Source organism: Mchenga conophoros, linkage group LG5 (genome assembly GCF_057382185.1).
Source record: "Mchenga conophoros isolate Kocher_MC1m ecotype Shallow Benthic linkage group LG5, M_conophoros_male_GT1.1, whole genome shotgun sequence".
Taxonomy (NCBI): Eukaryota; Metazoa; Chordata; class Actinopteri; order Cichliformes; family Cichlidae; genus Mchenga; species Mchenga conophoros.
Genome location: NC_140530.1, coordinates 9503196 through 9526072, shown reverse-complemented (window position 1 = coordinate 9526072; position 22877 = coordinate 9503196). Strand labels below are relative to the sequence as shown.

At 40.3% G+C, this 22877-nt stretch overlaps 3 protein-coding genes across 3 annotated transcripts; 1 reads left to right on the top strand and 2 right to left on the bottom strand.

The window, feature by feature from the left end:
- Positions 1-4996: 4996 nt before the first annotated feature.
- On the bottom strand, positions 4997-8809 carry avpr2b.1 (arginine vasopressin receptor 2b, tandem duplicate, 1). The gene is made up of 2 exons (XM_085273092.1): positions 7746-8809; positions 4997-7271 (listed from the first exon to the last, which is right to left on the bottom strand). The coding sequence occupies exons 1-2, from the start codon at positions 8608-8610 to the stop codon at positions 7063-7065; spliced, it is 1074 nt and encodes a 357-aa protein (XP_085129218.1). The 5' UTR covers positions 8611-8809; the 3' UTR covers positions 4997-7062.
- Positions 8808-18201, bottom strand: trnt1 (tRNA nucleotidyl transferase, CCA-adding, 1). The gene is made up of 8 exons (XM_085273091.1): positions 18090-18201; positions 17776-17905; positions 15685-15878; positions 14615-14753; positions 13831-13957; positions 13522-13715; positions 12513-12766; positions 8808-9621 (listed from the first exon to the last, which is right to left on the bottom strand). The coding sequence occupies exons 2-8, from the start codon at positions 17903-17905 to the stop codon at positions 9376-9378; spliced, it is 1284 nt and encodes a 427-aa protein (XP_085129217.1). The 5' UTR covers positions 18090-18201; the 3' UTR covers positions 8808-9375.
- An 85-nt stretch (positions 18202-18286) lies between these two features.
- On the top strand, positions 18287-22508 carry arl6ip5a (ADP-ribosylation factor-like 6 interacting protein 5a). The gene is made up of 3 exons (XM_085273090.1): positions 18287-18519; positions 21844-22061; positions 22235-22508. The coding sequence occupies exons 1-3, from the start codon at positions 18344-18346 to the stop codon at positions 22393-22395; spliced, it is 555 nt and encodes a 184-aa protein (XP_085129216.1). The 5' UTR covers positions 18287-18343; the 3' UTR covers positions 22396-22508.
- Positions 22509-22877: the final 369 nt, after the last annotated feature.

Genomic DNA, 22877 nt, shown 5'->3' with positions numbered 1-22877 from the left:
CTCCATCTCATTTGTAAGAAGTAAGGTTTGAACATTCATTTATTCAAAGCCCATCAAATTCTTTTCAGGGACTGTCTATTAATTACATTGATGGTGTTCAGTAGAGGATGTGCTACGACTGACAAGGTCTAAAAAGTGTTAGAATACAGTTTGTTCACAATGAGTCCTGAGCTGCGGTTGTTTCCATTTCCACAAGTATTCTGTTTTAAGATTTTAGACATTATTTTTTAAAATCAATCAAAAATCTAATGTTGAACGAATTATGTTGAAATAATTTGATGAAGCTGAAAAGCTGCCAAGGTTCTGTTGAGGCTGACTTCAGAATTGAGTCAATTCACTTATTTTCAAATGTTAAAATGCTCAAGTTTACAGCAGTCTCCTGCAGGCTTTCCAGAGAAAGTGCAAATGTTATATGCAGTTAATTTAACAGTAGCTTTGTTTTTTACTCCTTATTCTGCCATGAAACAGCAACTGTTTATGACGCAGCAGCGTTTCCTTTATTGCTGCCACAATAAACCTCTTTGTTGCCATTTTACACTGAAAGCAGGACAAATAATTACAGCAAAACAGACTGTTCTTTCTTGCATTGAATTATCTCAAGACGGGGTTAAACAAGTGAAGCTTAACCAAAAGGCCACCTAATTATAAAGAGCACCAATTATAAACATGTTTTATAGGTTTAAAATGCCTCAAAGTACTACACACATCATGCAGTATTAGCCACAGTACACTTAGAAAGATCAACACTTCATGTATGCTTATTGACTGAGCTCCAACTGGTCAGCTCCACAGTCACCAGAGCTCAGTAAAATAGATTGAGGAATGTTTCCAGCACTTCAGGGCGATCGTGGCTCAAGAGTTGTGAGTTCGCCTTGTAATCAGAAGGTTGCCGGTTCGAGCCCCGGCTTGGACAGTCTCAGTCGTTGTGTCCTTGGGCAAGACTGGGTGGTCAGAGGGTCTGGTGGCGCCAGTGTCCGGCAGCCTCCTCTCTGTCAGTGCGCCCCAGGGTGGCTGTGGCTACAATGTAGCTTGCCATCACCGGTGTGTGAATGGGTGGATGACTGGTTGTGTAAAACGCTTTGGGGTCCTCAGTTGGACTAGTAAAGCGCTATACAAATACAGGCCACTTACTTTGTTAAATCTATGGCACAAACAACGACGTCACTTCTGAAGATGAAAGGAGACGAATCCAGTGATAGCTAGTTGTAACTAATAAAGTGGCCGGTATATCATATTCATATACTTGAAGAACAAATCTCCTTTACTTATTTGCTTTATTCCACCTGATGGTCATCTGAGTCATGTGTTAGAAAGAATACAATCAAGTGGGATAAAAAAGAAAAAAAGAAATGATCAACAGGTTGCAATTCCTCAAGTGGCCACTTGAGGCTGAATTCAGAATTGAGTCAATTCGCTTATTTTCCATTGTTAAAATGCACAAGTTCACAGCAGTAAAAAACCTGGTACAAAAATGGCTTTTGTGGATAAACGTCCTTCAAAAAAGACGTGACAACGCAACTGTACGGACGCTGGTAATGCTTATGGTTAGGGGTGCACATGCTCTAATAATCTATGGCATGCTGAGACAAGAAACTGTAGCAGTTGCCTGTCTGCTAGGCCTCACCACTGCTTATTCCAGTCACTGAACTCAATCTTTGCATCCTATTTGTGCTGTCAGTGCATTTGGAGCATTTTTATTGGAGTTATCAGATGAATAATATGGCCTACTGTGGGGTGCTAAGCATGCAGGGAGTTTGGTGAGTAAATTTTTAATGTTACTAAATTAAACTGTTCATCTGCATTAGTTATCAGATACCTACATTTGTACGGCCCTCTTTGTCCAAATATGGTCATTTGTGGCCCCTGTAAACTAACCTGGTGATGACCAAAATGCTAAAAGTGCCACTCATTGACAACCAATGGGCATTGTTAAGTTATTGGGTTTGCACATCTTTTATATAAAATCAGTGGTTACATCATGAAGAAAAGGAATAAAGGAGTTCAGATGATTTGTGCCATCAATTCTTTATAAATGATTCATAAGCAATAAACAGTGCAGTATCTTAAATAGCAAATACTCTGTTTTCTCATCTGTTTAGTGTCCTGAGGGAGTACCACAGGGTGAGATGCACGGCAGACCCTGCCCATAACATTACTAACTCTGATAAACAGGTATTCTTGATTTTCAAATTAATTTTGAATACATCATTTATTCAGCAATAATATGTGTTATGCACCTTTTAGACTCCAGAAGAACATCAGACCAGTTGAGTAAGATGTGCAGCAGTCCACTGTTATCTGTATGAAATTTTCTTGTTATAATAATGGGATCACATTCAACATTAAGCTTCTTATAAACACAAAAATTAGGTTATATCATTGCACATTGCATATTCCACATATTATATAGGCTAAGTATACTAACAACACTGGAACTTCCTGACCTCGCTTCCCTCAAGCCTCTGAATAGAGCTGTCTTATCTGGGCCTAATAGCCGCTCTGATAAATGGACACAGCCCCTCAGGCATGGACCATAATAAGAAGACAGACCTATTCCTGGGACTAGCAGCCATTATGGAGTCACAGCCCCATTTTATTTTAATCAAGCTGAGGTCATGCACATGAATTATAAAGCGCTTTATTCATCTTTGCACTTTCTTTAAAAGTTTAATTAGAAACTCGTGCTTGGACAATAGCAAAAGCCCTCAGACAATGACACACCTGGATCAAAACACCTCTTCCTTCCATTACATAATCCAATGCAATTTTCCCATATTTCAAATATCATCGGCACATGTGATGGGAAAGTGTTGTATTGTAAAGCACCTTAATGCACATCTGTTTGATTATGTATGGTATTCTAATGACAGCAGCCTGGACACATGTCCTGGATGCTATAATAGATCTCAGGTATACACTGTTCTGCACGTGCTCTGTCTGTTTGTTGTGTTTACTGGCTCACTGCATCAGGACAGGAGAAAGTAAGGAAATGGTTCTGTTTAAATTCCAGACGTAATCCATAACAACTGAAGTTTTTGTGGTTTCCACCAAGTTTTATTTCACACTCACAGTTTCACAACTGTTTCAAACATCTTCAGGAGTCACGCCCTGACACATTTGCGCTCACGCACAATATGAACATGAGGTATCACTTAAGTGTGGTGTTTTTTTATTATTATTTTTATAATGTTGACGATATGTTCTGTGTCTTCGTGACATCTCTGAGGCTTTTTGTTCTCAAATCTGTTCTAAATTGTAGGACACAAGCAGTTTATTCTCTGTGCACATGAAGTGGTTTGTTAAGTAATGCATTTGTCATCCACCATATGGTAAATGGCCCGATCATAACACCCTTCTTCAATCAACCTTTTGAGATTTACGTGTTTTGGCGTCAACAGCCTTAAGAAGACAAAGGCAGGAAAGAAAATTTTAAATGCCTCTTGAACACACACTGTGCTCAGTGATAGAATCGATTGTGGTGACAAAGATAGACATATTGGATCTCAAGTGTCTGGGTCATTTAAGGCTTTTTGTCTGACGTATTGAAGATCTCTGCCAGGGAAGATTGGCTTGACTGGGTGAAGACAGAAAGCCTGGGTATGTTTTTTCAGTGCTACCTACACACACGTGTCCTGGCTTTGGGTATGTACCATTATCAAGTCGGTAAACTGCATACCTCCCTGTGAGGAAGAGACTAGAAGTCATTCTTTCACGTATAAGGCTTGATTTAGTTATAGTAAAGCCGAATGTAGCAAACCCACATTTCTTTCTTTTTGCTTTTTTCCAAGGAGCCAGATTTTCTTCAGATTTCTAAAGTGGTCTTAAGCAATAGTTGTGCAGGCTTTCTAAAGGTCTTTCGGGGGGGGGGGGGGGGTTGTGTTTTTTTGCTTTTGCTTCTTTTTAGACCACCAATGACCTACAAATCATTCAGTAATAAACAATGTTCCTTAACTTAAGCAATGAACAGAGAACTTAGCAGAGAACCAATTTTAAATTGTATCTTTTAACTCTTTGTTACTATGTTGGAAAAAATATCCACTTTCTTTAGATAAATCTATGAAAAGTGTCAACGATAACACAGTTTGACACTCATAAAATAGTATTGATGCACCAATAAGGTGATTCCCAAAGAGCCATTAACTGAAAACTTGGCATACTTCGGTGTCAGGGGAAGGGTGGTTGTCCAGAAGCCATTACTGAATGGAAGGGAAACGGGAAAAAAAACCCTGATGTATGCCAAATTACAAAAGCACTGGGCTGAAAAGAGCTTATGGAGTGATTGATCCAAATTTCACCTTTTTATTTCATATCATTGTTAATATCATTAACTGGGGAAGTCAAGAGAGAGGTACAACAGCATCATGGTATCAAGCTGCATGTCAATCAGTGGTGCTGGGGACCTTGTCAAAATTGGTGGAATTACAAACTCAGAAAGGTACTGTCAGAGTTTGACACAGCACTGAAAAAAGACAAGAAAAGCTTACATAAGAGAGCTCAGACTGTGCTGAAGAATAAAAGTGGTCATAGCAAATAATGGCTTTCAAGCTTGTTAGGAACATGGAAACATGAAAATGGCCTCATGTGGCCACTGTTTGTGCTGAGCCCTGTCCAGGGGCTGGATCACAGAAATATTTCTGTTGTTCTAACAGACCAAAGGTAAAGTTGTCTCTATTGTTTACAGTCAGGCTGAGCAACATGGCTGAGATGTGCTCATTTCCTACATATCCCAAAAACACTCAGGTGTGGTACGTTTTTAATGCGCAGAATGTTTTGAGCATCTGCAAAACTCTTGCTGAAACACATCTGAGACAGACAGGAGGATGCTGAAAAAAGTGAACCTTCGTAATAATTATCGTTTTCGCTGATGTGAGTAGTTAACGCATGCACATTCAAGCTTCCTCAAAGAAGACGCAAAAGTAGCAAATATCAGACAGAATAATCAGCTCAATACTCGCATTAAAGGACGGAGATTGATTTTTTTTTTTTTAAAGGACGGAGATGAATAACACAGTGAACAGACGAGTTAATCACATTCACATGTGTGCTGACTTTGGTGCATAATTTTTTTTTCCCTTCAAGTCATGTCTATTTTAATGCCCTCATGTACAAGTAGTTTAAATGTTGTGACCAATCATGAGACACTGGAGAACATTAATATAGCTTTGGGATTCGACGACGGATGAATGTGATGATAGAAACTGAAGTCAGGGAGCACAGGCCAGCACAAACAAACTTTATTGAGGTTTTCTAGACAACACACAATTGTTACAAGTAGGCCTTTATATATTTCATTACTGAGCTGTCAGTGTTTCGTTATTTTATGTCAGTTATTGTAAGTAATTTCCAATTGAATGCTGGGTATGTGGTCAGTATAATCCCAGAATAAGGACACGTCATAGTGTTTTATACTATAAACACTACCAAGCAGAACTGAAATGCGACCCTGTAATGCATGAAAACTGAAGTGGGGTGGCCAATATTTTTATTTATCAAGTTCTATGGTGAACTTTTGGTCTTGGTGTAGGGAACCATTTATATTTTAGGGGGTGCGCTGATTGGTTTAAATATTAATGACCTCACGAGCGCCCAGCAGCCGTTGTTCTTATTACTGTTAAATGTCCCTGCCGAGTCCCTGCTGGGTGCTCGCTGATGAGGGTAAAAGCAGATTTATTGTTGGACAATTTGTGTCGGATTTGTCTGTGCAGCCTAATGAAAGCACAGAAGCGCATTTCTTGTGGCCGTAATGATGTTTCACAGAAATGTTTTATTAAGTTCTCCTGGCTAGCAAATTACACACAGAAGATGCACATCTTCAACCGCTCGCTTCAGAAAGATGTGCCGCATGCTGGGTTTTTGCTAATCTTTCCCACCTCGCTCTCCGTGAGTTCTAATGATATGTTGCATAATAATATATAGCGCACGATTGAATAATTACATACGCTTGCATTCCATCCTCCACGTGGAAGATGGAAACGCTATTAAGTGATCTTCAGCAGAAAATTTGAGGCCTAAATATAAAGTGAGCAAACAGAAGTATGTGTAACCGAGGCCTCCGAGTGCAAATAAACAGTTGAGCTTTAAATCCAAAGGGATTTTTTCTTTTCTCAACGTGACGGTGCTGATGGGAAGAAAGAAACAAGTCATCAGAAATCACAGCCCTAGATTCTTGGGGGATGAAAGGAAAAATGGCAACATGTATCAATGACTCTCTAGGGGCACTGAACACAGAGTGTCTGAAAATAAGTACTATTGATGTCGCCTGTTAACTATTTCAGCCACCGAGTGTAGGTCGGACACTGTCATACACATGATCGTATGTACACATGGGCGTAAAAGGAGCTTGAAGTATTTAATTCAGATGACATACGAGATATTTAAACACAGACATGGGAACAATCGCATTTAGGTGAAACATTTCACAAGATCAGCTGATAAACAACCTTTTTGTGGAAAATATTCAACGCAGTAAAATATCAGAAACAACATTTTGAGTCATACACCACAGTCTTTTTAATCAAATCACAACTGAAGCTGGTGGGGATGTGATTATTGGCTTTCGAGGTTTTTACTCGTCAGCTGGTCTCAGACAAAATAAAACTCCTACCTGATAACGGTGCCAGACGAAAACGCTACTGCTCAAGTTATTATCAGCTGGAGACCATTCATATCTGAGCATTTCCTGCTAATAAAGTCAAAGTAATATTCAAGCTCAGGTTAGTGCTTGCAGAGAGACTCTTCCTCTGAGCACCACGAATGTCAAATTTGGGATTTTAGTGAATTTATCCAGTACTTGAGGACATATTTCAGTCACAGCTATTTTTTTTTATTGTTTTTGTTCTTTTAATTTGAAAAATGTTTTCAAAATGTGATGTGCAAGATCGTGTGTCTGGCATTTTCTGTATGAAAGCGTTGTATGCAGTGATCATCTGTAGAGTAGGAACATTACACTGCTAGGCTGTTTGCCTTCACACTTATTAGAAGAGTTTCAGTCTTTACCATGAGGGAGCCGTACTTTCACACCATGTGAAATGAGGTGTAATCAGTGTGTGATCATCGGGGCTTTCATCTGCAGTCCGATAGGCTCTTGAGGCTGATGTACATGGAGCTGACCACAGTGGCTTCTTCCTGCATGGACTCCTTCAGGTCAGGCTGACCTACACAAAGCAGGCTGACCACCCTTTTGGGTAGCTTTCCGCTAAACAGCATGTAGATGCAGGGGTTCACACAGCTGTTTAAACTGGCAAGCAGCATCAAGATGGTGAAGGTTGCACCTGGAGATAGAGGAGGAGGACATGAGAGTCACTTTATTTGGGCTTGGTTGTCTCTTACAGATTTGTGGCTATTTTAAGTTATCTGTTGATGCTTTGTGAAATTAAGGACCATTAACCTTTGACCTAATGTACTGTCTGTCGATTACAGTGACTTCATTCAAGTGGAGAGGGCATCCGTCCCTCGTAATTTCACTTTTAAAGTTCACTTTCATTGTAATACTAAGAGATTTTAAGGTGTAGATGTTAGAAATAATGTAATTTACTGGATGTATTAAGTGTAACGGGATTGTATAAGTGGAATGAGTTCAAAGCAATTATGCAGAAAATTCTAGTTTCCTCCTCTATTGTTTTCCTGAGCATGATGGCGTTTGTAGCCACTTAAACTTGCAGTAATAACAATTTTTTTTTGCTTTCCAGTGACTTTTATGTCAGACTGTGCCCTTTTTGCGTGTTGTGGGATCACTGTCTTCTTACTCTGTGTGGGTGCCTCGTCGTCCCAGACAGACCAAAGCTGCACGGTGAAGAAAGGTGTCCAGCAGAGGATGTATGCGAGCACGATGACCACGGTCATCTTCACCGTCTTCACCCTGGCCTTGGACACTCCTGCCACGCTGCTGGCCCTCGATGACGGAGGCTTGCTGACCGCTTTCCCGACGTGGTGCGTCTTCATGTGGAAGTTAAGCTGCACTGCGCGGCAGATGCGCACCTGGCACACGATCACGGTGAGAATTGGCAGGACGAATATCACCAAAGTCGTCCAGGTTACGTAGGCTCTCCGTCCCCACGGCTCGATGAACTGCGCCCAACAATCGTACACGCCGGGAGCGACCTCGACCCGAGAGAAGATGAAGACCTGCGGGAGGCTGCAGAGGACGGAGACGCACCAGGCGGCGCACACCGGACCGTTCCAGCGCGCCCTGCGCCTCTGGAAAGTTACCATGGGATTGCAGATGGCTTGGTACCGATCTATAGTCATCACTACGATCATGTACGTGGAGGCGAACATCCCGACCACCTGCAGGTACTTTACCGCCCGACACAGCACATCTGGACCGATGAACCTGTCGGTGATGTCCCAGATGAGTTGGGGGCAGACTTGGAAAAATGTGACCACCAAGTCAGCGACGCACAGGTGGAAAACGAAGACGCGCATTCTGGAAAGCGGCTTCCTGCGCTTCCACAGCACCAGCAAAATCCCAAAGTTTAGGATCCCCGCTGTGATGAAGATGATGGCGAGAAGGGCGATTTCCACCTGCGCCAAGCGCTCATCCCGAGGATCGTCACCAATCAGTGCACTCTCCGAAGAGACGTTACTGATATTTACACCGATCCAAGCCATGCGTTCAACCCAAGCGCAGCACAGAGGGGATTAAATAACCACTCCAGGTGAATCCAGCGGCAGAGGCGGCATGTGAACGATACAGAAAACTCTTGGCGATTTCATCGAAATGTAAAAACGACGGTGGGAGGGACACGGGCTGAACAACTGTTGAGCTTCTTCATACACAGAGAGCGGTAGTAAAGGAGATCAGCGGGTTTTATGTCTCATCTCTGTGGGAGGGAGGAGCAATCTCACTCCAGCACAGAAAAATTTATTTCTCACAGTGCCAGAAACATTAGCATTCACACACAGGGGCCACCTTTTATTGTACAGAGCATGCAGAAAAGGGCAGCCATGAAAACAACCTTTTAGTAGAAGTGTATAATGATCTGTACAGAAAACAGAAATACAGTCAACATAAAAAAGCCACAGACACAAACATTCCTCTGCTTCCTATCATCATGTGAACAATGAAAATAAACATCTACTGTGAATAAACTGAATTTATTCCATGTGTTGTCGTCCTTTACAGGTCAGAGCGAGTTTACTGCAAAAGATGAGAATTCAACTGGCTGAGCATCAACAATAGTGGCCCAAGGCTGCAGGCTCAGGCTAAAGAGCATTTTTCCGCCCGATTTCATGTCTCACTCACCGTAGCGTCCTTTCTGATTGTTTGAGCATCAGGCTGCTCAAACAATACCCAGGAGCAGTGCAGTCGCAGCATCAAGCGTCCATGTGATTACCATCTAAACACAACAAAAACATTTCTGCTCCTCTGCTTGTTTATAGCTTTACATAACTCAGCAGTTCATCTTTGTCCATCTGGTAATGACTCTTCTTCCAAATGTCACGGAGCTTCTGTAAGGTGGCGCCTATCTCTTTGCCCGAGGTGATGCCCAGCTTCCTCAGATCGTGCCCGCTGATGGGGAAGCGAGGGATGGACCATCTGCTCAGCTCTGACAGGAGCTTCTCCTCACCTTTGTACTTGAGCAGCTCGCACACTTTACTCTGGGAATCCAGCTCCCGACTCTGAAAGGATGCGACATGTGTGTGAATCGAAGTAACCACAGAGGGATTTTCTAGAACATCCCAGTCACAAGCAACAGTAAGAAAGGTTTACCATTTACAGTAAATACTTGGCTGAACTGTTCAGGACACTGTGGTCTGATCAGGTTTGACTGACAGCGGTCTGGCAACAAAAGCAGACAAATCTTAAACTGTCGCCACCGTTTTGACTCAAATTCTCTTAAATCCTGAGTGGTTAAAAATATGCAGCTGCACATTTTTCCAACTGACTCTCAGCCGACGTCAAACCAACATGCACACAGCAAAACCCAAATAAAGAAATCTGCTCTATAAGGCGAGACAAGCCCAGTGAGAAACCAGAGAAACCAGTCTTCGTTCTTTCTCCGTCTACTTTATCCAGTGGTGCCTCTGGTGATGGAAGGGTTGTGTTTTTGTTTATCAATGTCAACCTGAGTAAAACAAAAATTAAATTAAAAGATATAAGAACAAAAACAGTCTAAAAAAAGTGACAGCTTAAGATACAACGACTAAATTTGGTTTTGAAAATAACTTTAGAAAAATGGTGAGAACAGAACACTGTCTCTCCCAAACTGACTTTTTATATATTCAGTAAACATGCCATCTTTCAATTATTGCTTAATCCTACAAGGTGTTGTACATGTTCACTTCCTCGCTCACAGTCAGGGATCCACCAGCATGTTATAAACCAGGCAGCCCTCCTGGCCTAAGCTGACTCTGCACCGATCACTTTTTATTTTTTAAAGAAAGCTGCAACCATTAAATGGTGGAACTTAAAACTCTTACTTGTTCAGCTGATTTTCATTCACTAATTGAATGACATGAAGCAAGAGTCACTGGATTAAATAAACCAGAAATAAACCAACTCCCTCCTTTACTCGCTATATTTGCATAAATGTCTTGATGGCTCTTTTTAAACTTCAGGATACTTCCTGTTGATGGTCATACTCTTTACTGTCTGTGTACAAAACATTGTAAAAATCTACCTCATCTTGACATTTACGAGGCTTTCATGTCACAATCAGTATGTTTGTTAGTTTCCATAATTAGTTTTGTCACCAGCTCAAGACACGACTACTCGCGCTGGTAGCAAAGCACATTTCCATAGCACGGGAGCGTTTATGACTTAGAAACAATACTTACAAGTGCGGTGTGTAGTTTCAACATATAGAAAATATTGTAGAAAGATTTAAAATATGTTGCATTTGACCCCTGGCCAATAAACTGATCTTAAAGTCAAAGTAATAATAATAATGTTGTATAGAGCCATTTAAAACTATGGTTCTTACTACCATTGTTTGTACTGATCACAAGCATATAGCGACTGATATACGGATTCTAAATATCACAGTACTTTGTACCTCTGATCTCTCTTTGCGGTCAAGTTAGGTTAAACTTTCATAAAATGTCTTATCTGTAAAATCCTGCTGCCTTTGTTTGCATTGGCAACACTTTTTTTTTTTTTTCAATTAGTCCCTAAAATGTGTTAATTTTACTGCACTAAACTTCAAGTACATTTAAAAAGAACAAAGAAAACAAAATAACTACATATAAAAGACAATACTATTCCCTTATAAATACTGCCCAGCATGTATGTCTAGTTATACATGGAAATATAAAGAAAGTGTAGAATGTCAATAATGTAGGCTTTATAGTGTTGAAATTGTCTATTATACTTTAGCTTGAATGTGGAATCATGTGTCTAATTAGCAAATCTAAACACAATTTCATATTTATGTCTTTAAGAACTTCAATGACAGTTTTAAAAAAATACTGCTACAACTAAAACTGAAGTTGAGCTACGGTTTGTGAAAGATGCACTAACTACAGAAAGAACTAGCAGAGTGTTTTGGTAGCTGTAGAGCAGGGGTAGGCAACTCCAGGCCTCGAGTGCCGGTGTCCTGGAGGTTTTAGATGTGTCCTTGATCCATCACAGCTGATTTAAAGGGCTAAATGACTCCTCAGCATTTCTTGAAGTTCTCCAGAGGCCTGGTAATGAACTAATCATTTGATTCAGGTGTGTTAACCCAGGGTGGGATCTAAAACCTGCAGGACACCGGCACTCGAGGCCTGGAGTTGCCTACCCCTGCTGTAGAGTATTTGACCCTAACAGATCTGGTTTTGGTTCGGCTCTTTGACCTGTTCTAGGCTCCTCTGCTACCCCCTGCTCTCCTGCAGTGGCAGTGCACAGTGTTGGCTGGCTTTGATAGATGAGATTATAAACTAATTAAAAATAAAACTGATGTTTCTATAAACTCTGGTGTCAGTCTCTCTCCGGTGTGTTTCAGCTTATGAGCTGGGTTGTAACGAAAACTGATCAAAGCTTAAACTAGTGTCAAATCAATTTAGCAAATCTAAACACCAGAGCGATTTATGTTGACATTTCCACATAAAAAAACAAAACAACTTTAAAATAACAGCTAAAACAAATACTGCTATAACACAAACTAAGGTTCAGCTAAGATTTGTGAAATATGCACCATTTACAAAAATAACTACCAGAATGTTTTGGAAACTATTTTTTTTTTTATTCTACAAACATTGCAAAGATAAATATTTCATCAAAGATCAGCAGTGGTTTTGGTTCAGCTCTGGTTAACGATGCCACACATTTCCTAAATACTTCCTGCCTCTGAAAACAAAGCCGTAACAGTCGGATGAGAACATGCTGCAGTCTGTTGTGAATGACGGCTGCAGGCTGGCAACTCTTGAACATTAGCGACACAGGCTATGGTAGGGAACATTCACAGACTCAAAGGGTTAATTAATGTCTGTGAAACTGGCTTTTTAAACACATATGTGACTAATATCAGTGACCACATTGGTCTGGAAATAATATTCTCTGTACAGACTGAGTGGAAGAAGAAGAAACTTACGTCAATAATAAAGTCAGTGAAAGGTTTGAGGCTGTCTGGCTCATCTTCTCTCTTGCAGAGCTCCCGTCTGTATTTGACCAGAAACAGTGCCAGGTTCTTCTCCTCTCTGGACACCTTCAATCGGATGTCCATCTTTTCCACCTGCTCTGGGGAGCGGAACAGAGCAGCCAGGATGGTCATGGGTTTGGGAGAACGGTCTTTGGCGTTCTGCCACACTCGCTTCATCTCGTCAATATCGCCATCTGGAGGAAACCCTGAGGAGCAGCAGGGACAGGAGGGAGTGACCAGAACTGACGTGTAACAAGACAGAAAATGTTTGGTAGAATGATTTCTCCCTCAATCCTATTAAATACTAATTTAACAAGAGTTAAATCAGAGGAAATAGAACCTTATTAGATACGAGACAATAATAGAGCTCAGAGGACCACAGACATCAGGAGGCACTTAATCCTCTTTATCTCAGGGAAGGAAACCAAAACTTTCTCCCAGTTATAAACAGCTGCAAATTGCAAGAAAAAGGTTGGCACATTTGATCCATTATGTCCAGACCTATGCTAAGAAAACAATGATTTCACTGCCATCCCCTCAGCCCACTTTTAAGAAGGAGGCAAAAGGGATACCATGCTCTACACAAAGAGGTCAAATTTGACCATATTGGGTAAAAAATGTTGTCTACAAAAAGCATATTTCACAAATAATAACCAGTTCTATGAGTATGAGTGTATGTGTAACCGTCAGCTAAATAAATACATAAAATAAAATAAAAAATAAAAAAACCTACAGGGAAAAACTAATGTTGACATCTGAGCTGCAACCATCATGATTTCCTTTTTAAAATAATTAATTTTTCTAATTCATCTTTGGTAGTGCTGGATATAATGTGAAAAACTCTTAAAATGTCAGATTTACCTTTTCTTCTTTTTAAAAACAGCTGAACATAAACATATAAACATTTTTTATCTGGAGTTATTAATTATTAAGACACCCAGCCGTGCCCTCCCTCTCTCACCAAGGTACTGAGCCAGTTCCAGGCTATAGATCAGCTGTAGCAGGTGAGCAGCATGGTTCCCGACCGCCAACTTTTTTAGCTCCACCCAGATTCGCTCTCCCGATATAGCGCCCAGTCCGTGACCATTTTCCCTGATGGCAGTCAGTGTCTCAGACTCGTGGTCACCGGGCTCCGAAGCAACTCGGCCGTAAAACCTGCGACAAAATGATGGGAGTGAGGTGGTTAGTAGGCTCACGTCAAACAAGGAAGACAATCTGCTTTTTAAACTTCACAGTCTCAAGTAGATACAAAAAGAAATGAGAAAGTTACCTAAAATATCGTAGTATTCTCAGGTAGTCCTCTTTGATCCTTTGTTCAGCGCTGCCAACAAACCGCACTTTACGGTTCTGCAGGTCCTCATATCCACGATAATAATCATACAATGTGCCGTCCAGACCTGTTATAGGAAGCAGAGTCACACAACTTGTCACAAAAAAATTGGAATGCAAAAACAATACTTTTTGGTTGCAACTGGGAACTTCAGACCGACTCTTCTTCTAGTTCTCTTTAATTTGTTTGTTTTTACATTGATTTCGCATATGAAAACTAATTTAAGCTTGCATGGCAGGTTTGAGATGCACATCACTGATGTTTTGACATTTTTAAATATCAATATAGCAACATAATTTCTGACATTTTAAGTACTTCCAAAACTGTTTTAATGTGTTTATTCTCAATACAAACTCAAGTTCTCTGCTCTGTGATTGCCAAGAAAATTCTGGACAACCTGCTCGAGTGCTTCCTGTGGCTTAAGCTTCCTTTTGAACTCACTGTCAAGCATCAGTTAACAGATTTCAGGAAAAACACCAAGAACACATTCCTAATTTTGGCTTCACTTTTCTGGAGACCAGATTTATTTCTTAAATGGTGAATCTGTCCCATTATCACAGCTGTACAATACTTGAAACATCATAATTTAAAAAAAATAAAACGTGCAAGATGAAAATGGTTTTTAGATTTTGGGTGAAGGTGAAGGTACAGGTGAAAGAAGCTCAGTGTTATCAATTCTTTGTACAGTCCATTTTTAGGCTCAGTGGAGAAGAAGGGAAATTACCCAGAAACATGGAGTTAATGGTGAGGTCTCTCCGCTCAGCGTCTTTCTGCCAGTCAGTTGTGAATTCCACCTCTGCATGACGTCCATCAGTCTGAACATCCACTCGCAGTGTGGTCACCTCAAAGCTCTCATTGTGCAGCTGCAAACACCCAATAAAGGAAACACTCATCAAGATCATCCTGTTAGTGGGCTGCTTATTTATGCAATGCATCAGGGCCGTTCAACCATTACAATCTTTCCATTAAGATTTAAGATTTGACTGATCAGACTGATGATGCAGCTGGCTGCTCAGTGAATCATCACAATCTTTGCTCACGTATTTACTTTATATTTGCACACTTACTTTATTCCACCATTATAACTGACCCTCACATGACCACGTGGTCATAAACAGATGTGAAGAATCTGGACAATTACACTTTTAGTTTGTAATTCTGTAGGTTATTTACCTTAAAATATAAAACAGCTACTGTATGAGACGAACTTTTTGATTTGTTCATTTAAATTTTAAAACATTTAATTCTTAATCCTAATTATGAAGAAAGCTCATTCAGCCTAAAACCTTGTTTGACTGGCTTGTTTTTTTTTCATTTGGTTTTTATTTTAAGAATCATCACAAGTGTTGATTTGGACAAACTAGCTCTAATATTTGCAATGCATTTTTAAGCTTCACTAATTCTTGCCTTGTTAACTCACATGACCTCCCCTTCACCCATATTTACCATAAACACCAACTCTAAAATCTGAACCTCATGCGAATCTTTAAAAATGACACCCAGCATCTATCTATAGAGTACACTTCAAATGTAGCTGTCTAAATACTTATTATTTTCTTAAGTGCATTTTATTTTCTATTAGACAAAAACAGACAGAAAATATACATTTTCTAAGAAATCAGTAATAAAGTTATTGTTCCTTTCAAACAACATTAGCTACCATAACTATACCAGGACAGCAAGTTTGGTTAAGCAGTCGCTGACAGTTAAGTTTAACACTGTGTTCAAAACAGCTTTTAGCATTATTTAGACAAATGAAAGACTTCATCAGCGTTACACAGCAGAGCCTCTTACTCGTGCAGTGATAGTCCCGTGCTTCTCTCCTTTATTGTTGATCATCCTGATCCCAGCCGTTTGAAACATGTGCTTCATCTCCTCAGGAGTGGCTGTGGTAGCAAAATCCACATCTTCAGGCCGCTTCCCAGACAGCAGATCCCGCACAGCACCTCCAGCTATCCTCAGCTCATGCTGGTGTTTCTCAAACACCTCTGGAAAAACCGTGCAAACACACTCAGGAAACTTTTCAGAAGTTGTGCCTGGAGGTTGTTTTGACCTCTGCAGTGTATTTGCTATCTTGCAAATCACCTGATAAGTTTAAAAATTTTAACTATTTCATCCTTAGTCTGTTAATAAAACAGGGAGTTTTACATCTCACGATCTCTTTCTCGTCTAAATATACCTTTAAAAAAAAGGGGGCAAGTTTTACACACTGCTTTGGTCCTGAAGCAGACATTCTGACACAGAAGAGAAAGAACAGTTGCATCATCTGTGAAGCACTGCATCAAAGATGCTAAAGTGAAGTTTGAAATGCAGCCATCATCACAAATATCAGTTAAATCAGTCACTCTGGGGTATGTTCTGTTTTTGATTAGTTCACTATCATGTTTTACTGACGTGACTCCCACTTAAATCCAACTCTGCTTTTCATACCATCAAAATATGTGAAAAAAGGGTCTATGGCTGTTTTAATCAACAGGATTTATTCAGGCAGGTTGAGGGACAACATCAGGGAATGACAGCTTCTTATAACTTGGTGACTTTTCACGCAAACGTTGAAAACCTATTTGGCCCGGCTTCTTCAAAATAACATCCACAGGCTATTCAATCATTCTGGCATAAATGAAAAGTCAGTCTCGCCTCCAACCAGATTAAAATGCAGCAGCTCTGCTTCTACCTCTCTACATGTTTTATAATGTGTTTTAAAAGTTTTAAATTATTTTACTAGTCACTTTTAAAGCAGCTGAGGCCCTTCTGGTTGCTCTAAAGTCAAGACTTAAATCTAAAGGTGACCGTGCTATTGCCATCACAGCCCCAAGCTTTCGAAAACAATCTGCCCAAGGAGATAAGGTAAAATTGGTGACTACTTGAAATCACTAGAAAAAACACATTTTTATAAACTTGCTTTTGTGACATCATTGATCTCTCTGGTTTGTCTTTCGCCCTCTTATTGCTGCTTTATATTCTCATTTGGTTTTTAATTCTCTTTTGCTTTCGTTCAAGGAGCTTGTGTTTCTGGTACTGTTTATGCACGTGTGTATTTCTGTCTGTAAACACGATAGCTCAAAAGTTTGACATTAATTATGATATCCATTAAATTTTGGCTTAGACCCACTGAGGTCTTCAAGGTCAACTTAATGACTTGTTGGTCATAAACTGACAAAAAGCTTTATAACTTAGAAACTATGATTTTTACAAGTGTGGTTAGCACTGTATAAAGATTTAGAATTTCATGTCCCATTTGGGCTTTAAACCTCTCATTCAAGGTTAGTAGATTGATCTGAAGGTCAAAACAATAATAATGCTACACAGAGCTATTTAAAAGTGTTTCTTACTGTCCAGCGAGTGAGCTGCCTTGGTGGAGATTTGGGCTCTCAGAGTGCTTCGTGTGTTTTTTGGCTCTTACAATATAATACGTTTCTGATGCAGTGCTTTTTCTGTCTTAATATTTATTTTCTTTTTAAATCCCGTTTTATATTTGGTCCCAATTTCCAAGCTTTCTGTTTTAATACTAAATAAATAAAGCAATTATTACTATCAACATAGAAGAACCATCATCAAACCCTTCTTTCCGGTATAGTAAACTCAATTTCTCGCCATGGAAGCGCAATGCATTAAAACAATAAACCTGTACCTAATAAAAAACCTCGATGTTGAATAAAAACTGCATTAATAATTAATTGTATAAGAAAGTAAGTAACAGACCGACGGGCGGTCTTCGTTACTTAACTGCTCTCCGAGTGTCCCCATTTATTTTTAATAGGAAGTGATCAAGTTGTCAGTCACTCTGTCATTGTGCACGGGTATTAACATTTCACAAATAGGCGAAAACTCAGAGGTTTAAGTGACCGTGCAGCTAGCACGTGTCCTTCCGCAGCTGTGCCTCACCTGCCAATCCATTCAGTCCATCAGTGAACAGGGACTGGAACTCGCTGGTCTTTAGCTGCATGGTAAACAGGCTTCTCCAACACAAACTTGCTCTACCACTCACACGAGGACTCAGTAACCTGCTCCACATCTGCACAGACAAAAGACACGTTGTCACGGGCTGCTGCTTGGTTGTGTATCACTACTTCTATCGAGCTAGCTAGCTATGAGTCACTGAACGCATGCTCCTGCGCTCGAGCAGCTCTCGTGAACATTTCACGTTGATGTTTTTCCACGCCAACGTATGTGTAACCAAAAACAACAGACAAACTGACCTACAACTTAACAAGGAGATTATATGCGCATAAATCGCCACTATTTCCCATAACACCGTCCTGTTATCTCTCGTGAAAGCTGGCCGGAAGAGTTTCCATACCGGGCACTTTACTAGCCAATAGCGCGAGGTTTCGTCAGGCAGTGTTTTTAACGAACGTGCAACAACAAGTCTCGCGAGATTCTGGTTTGAAGTTAAGGGCGATTGTCTGTCAGATTCTGTGCGCTGTCAGATTTAGTAAAGGGGGCAGAAGTGATGGCTAGGGTGGAGGTGGCACCGCTCCGACCGTGGACCGACTTCTTTCCGGGCTCAAATAGATTCGCAAAACCAGACAAAGATTTTACGAAATGGAACAACAGAGTCGTCAGCAACCTGCTTTATTATCAAACTAATTATCTGTCTTTGGTCACCTCCGTTTTCCTCCTCGTCGGGTAAGTAATGTTATATCAGAGAACTTCGTCTTTTTTGTTTATTTACCCAGCTCGCATAAAGTACAATGACTGTGATGCACTGCTATTGTTATATTCTGAATATGAACTTTTATTTCTTTGGTGCCAGAACCAACGACCGATCATTAAATGAGAATGTAATTTAAGCAGTGTTAAAATGCACATATATTAACTCTATAGTTGAGAAACAGCCTGCGTTTGTGGGGGCTGCTCTAAACAGTGAAACAGGTATCTGCAAACAATTTTGAGAATGGACTTAAGTAGAATAACTTAAAACAAGATCCATGCACAGACACGTGCCTATGCAAAGGAATTTTCTGAAGTCGTCTATTATCTTGTAACTACATACAAGGTAGATGTGACATATATTATCTCTGATCTAAAACATCCTGGCTTTGCTTCTCACTACCCCCCCCCCCTTCTAAAGCCCAGCCTGCTAAAAATAATGATGTCCACTGAGCTGTGCCACAACACTGTTGCTGTGGTCATGAAAGCCCCATAAGCCTTCTGGTCAGCTGTTATATTGCAGATAGCACTGGTGATAAAACAGCAACTTAATCAGAGGCCCCCAGTCTCCTGATTAGTGAGCACTGGAAAATTTGTCAGGGAGAACTTTGACACGTCTGGTTTTTCAGAAAACCCTGTGATGCTATTTCCATTCAGTGTAGAGCAAACAGTCTCTGTGCTGTGTGTTTGTGAAAGTCAGTTGTTTTATAGTGTTATTGTATATGATAAATCAGTGTAATATTATACTGTTTGTACGGTTTGAAGGCATTTTTGCAAGCTTACCAAAGAAGTATTAAAAGTCAGTGTAGGCAGATTAAGTAGGGACTATGTGCAGTGTACTCAGTATTATACCTGTAGACCAAACCTACAAGAAGAAGAGGATTTTCAGGATTAGAGCAACATTCCTACAAATTAGCAAGAAATCAGCTCTCCATGTTGACTAAACAATAGAGCTAAATATGAGGAAGTAGAGCTAAACCGTCAAAGTATAGATGAGGTGACTGTAACAAGACATTAAAAGAAAAAGTCACTGCAAAAGGAAAAGTTCCAAGTAAAAGTACTACAGAATGCCCAAAGAGCCTCTGTGGACTTTGTGGAGATTAACTTTTCTGCTATAAAAGGACGAACATCTGCATATGACAATGAGTTGATCATGCTACATTTTAACCGCTTCCACCTTCATCAAGCCGTGTTTCCTGAAGTTTTCTTGAGCTTTTTTGATGCCAGTAATCCAACAAAGCCTGACTAAGTTGCTTAGCAGGCCACTAGGCCACATTTACTGAGGTCATGGACTTGGCCTGGTGGCATCACTGTCGTCGTGCCAAGGCTGGATCTATCACAAAGCAAATATGTCTGCACAGGCACAAGAGATATCTTGATGTCTTGATGGAGATGAGAATAGAATGCTTCAATCTGCTGATTTATTTAAACCTTAGACAATGTGATTATATCAAATTTGGACAATGAGAAGTGTTATTGTGTTTTGAAAATGTAATAAATGCTCAGATTGTCCTATCCTGGATTTGTAAGATTTCAGCCTCACAAAAGTTAATTCTATTTTCTGTTCCTTAGTGCTCTAAATGTTTTTAGTGTGTGAGACATCTGAGCCGCCGACGAGCCAGTTTAGCAGCCCTGCTGTTGAAGAATGTGGTTTGGCATCTTTTGCACTGTCTGTAGTTTCCATGAAACAAGAAAAAGAAAAGGATATCATGTGCATAGCAGTATATGTTGCTCCAAGTATTTAAATCGTTAAGTGTTATCAGGGCCTTCACACATGCATGAAGGCATGCACATGTGCGCTAACACACCTTGATACCATCACTGATTCTGCTTTTCCTCTTTAGCCCTGAGAATATCCACAGCACAGTTTTCCAGTCCATCTTGAATGTGGTCAGCGCAAAGAGGACAGCTCTGGTTTTGCTTATATGCAGTTTTAACTTGCATTTGTGGATGCACCAGTTTAAAATTTATTTCTCATCAGTAGTTTTTAGAAGTGTTCCTGTGCTATTATGCAGTGTTGCGCAAGGGTCTGAAGAGGTCACAGCTAACTCGGTGACACCCCCACACTTTTGGACTGTCTTCTCTGAATCTTTTAACAGCAACACTTCGGGCAAACTCAACCTGTTTTGGATGCTTGTTTTCTATCAAGTCATATTTCTAAGTTTTAGTGTGAAATGTTCCACCAGAGTTGTTTGGGGTTTTTTTGTTTGTCTGTTTTTGTTTTGTTTGCATTTCACAACTTTTCCATTTTTCTTTTATGAAACAGGTTTAGTGGCATCAGGTTGCAAACAGCAAGGGGCGTTTCTCAGTTTCAGTGGAAAAATATTAATCATCCCAAGTGTACACACACTTATAAGTATTAGGGGCACATTAAGAAAAATGGAGTTGTTTCAAGACAAACTGCCACGTTTGCCTGTGTACATGAGTTAGTGATCAGCCAGCGTGTGATACAACATACATGCTCTGATATTGAAACTATCGATGCCCTACGAACTGTCCATTACAAGCTGTTTCAAAAGAGAAATCATTCCCTTCATTGTTGCTAAAACTGATTCTGAAGTAGTTTCACCAACTCAGAGGGCAGAGCAACCGTGGCATTTTGTCTTGAACAACTGTAATCTCCACATTTCGACTTTTTTCTCGAAATAGAATTGCGACTCTAATCTTGAAATTTTGACTTTATTCTAATTCTTTTTATTCGCTAAATTTTTCTTGATTTGCCCCTACTGCTGTTTCGTACAATTAAACTAATCTGAGATTTGATTTTTGTAAACCAATCTGATCCACTCAGCAGTTGCTGTTGCACACACAGCATCTGACCACTTGATGGAGCCAGTTAGCACACAAGAACAGCGCCTGTGCTCCAGCTGCATGTCAGATTCAAGATTCGGGACTGTTTATTGTCATTATGCAAGCATAACGACATTAAGGCAAAAAAAAAAAAGAGCCTTAAATCACATAAATATACTGACAAAATACATTATATGCAGCATGTACACAGTGAAAGTGGGCCTTTTGCATGCTTGGACTGAACATGAGTTATTTACTGGCTGTGTATGTCTGTGTATACCTGAGTGTCATAATCGTGTGAAGCTGAGCAGTAGAAAAGCGCACTTTACACAAGTTATTTTACATATTATAAAATGCACATAAGGAGGTATAACCCGAGGGGTAGGACCTGGAGTTGGGCAGACGAATATTGCACACAAGGGTTGTACGTCGTTACCATGGCGTCAAGTTCAGCAGTATGCCAAAGCTATTTAAACTTGCCCTCATATGTTCTATGCTGCTGCCTTGCAGGATCCTGAAACCTCTGGAGACGCTCATAGCCATAGTCGTGGTGTCGGTCGTGTTCGTGGTTTCGGTGTGGGTGGGGGAGAACGGAGCTGCGATCAACAACTTTAAGAAGCAGAAACCTTCAGCGTTCATCATTTTGATCATGGTTACCAGCTGCATATTGATTTCCATGCTGGGGAGCATCTTGGTATTCATGTGGGCCATCACTTTACCCCTGACTTGTAAGTTTGGCTTTCAGAGGGGATTGGGTGATTGAATGTCTAATAATTCTTCAGAGCATAATGATCACTGCATTTGTGACATCATGAAATGTTTCAAAATCAATGAAACACATTTTCCAGATCCTCAAAGTGTGATATTACAGCTGACATTTTTCTACGGGTTTGTTTTTCAGTAATATTTGCACATGCTTCATGTCGCAAACGCAATATGCAGAATAAGCTGGAGAACAAGATGGATGGATTTGGACTGAAGAAGACGTTTATGGGCATTCTGCTGGATTCTCTGGGTCAGCAGGAGGAAACCATTCAAAAGATAAACAACTTTCTGAATTAAAAGTTAAAGAGTGACTGGATTTGAGAAGAACCAAATGCACATCTGTGCGCCAAAGATTTTGACTTTTTTTTTTTTTTAATTTTGCTTAGATTTCATACGTTTGTCTCTCTCAGTCTAAACCCCTTGAAGTTTCATGCACAGCTTGTGATTTAAAATGAAAGATTGTTATCTAAAGGGCTTTATCTTTACCTCAGGGCTTCTGTCACTCTACCCAGAACTCGTCAGGGTACTTTTTTTTTTTTTTTTTCTTTCTCCGAACAGTGATGAGGGCGTGTGAGTGCAGCCTCACATCTCTGCTATGCAGTGTGCAAGTGTTCCTGTAAAACCAGCTGCAGACTTAACCCTGGGTACGAAATCTGTGTTCAATCATTCTCAGAAACAGCCGTCAGCCCTGTCTGTTTGTACTCAGCTAAAATTGCGAAAGCAGCACGAGTGTTGCCTTTTAACAAAGAATGAAGAGTGCACGCTCAGTTTAGCTGTAC

Coding starts and splice junctions, on each gene's coding strand:
- avpr2b.1 (XM_085273092.1), bottom strand. CDS start 8,610: ATGGCTTGGATCGGTGTAAATATCAGTAACGTCTCTTCGGAGAGTGCA. Junction 7,272..7,745: donor CGACGAGGCACCCACACAGA/GTAAGAAGACAG, acceptor CTCTATCTCCAG/GTGCAACCTTCACCATCTTG.
- trnt1 (XM_085273091.1), bottom strand. CDS start 17,905: ATGTGGAGCAGGTTACTGAGTCCTCGTGTGAGTGGTAGAGCAAGTTTG. Junction 14,754..15,684: donor ACGGGACTATCACTGCACGA/GTAAGAGGCTCT, acceptor GGGTGTTTGCAG/CTGCACAATGAGAGCTTTGA. Junction 13,958..14,614: donor CATTAACTCCATGTTTCTGG/GTAATTTCCCTT, acceptor TTCCTATAACAG/GTCTGGACGGCACATTGTAT.
- arl6ip5a (XM_085273090.1), top strand. CDS start 18,344: ATGGCTAGGGTGGAGGTGGCACCGCTCCGACCGTGGACCGACTTCTTT. Junction 18,520..21,843: donor TCCGTTTTCCTCCTCGTCGG/GTAAGTAATGTT, acceptor GCTGCCTTGCAG/GATCCTGAAACCTCTGGAGA. Junction 22,062..22,234: donor CATCACTTTACCCCTGACTT/GTAAGTTTGGCT, acceptor TTTGTTTTTCAG/TAATATTTGCACATGCTTCA.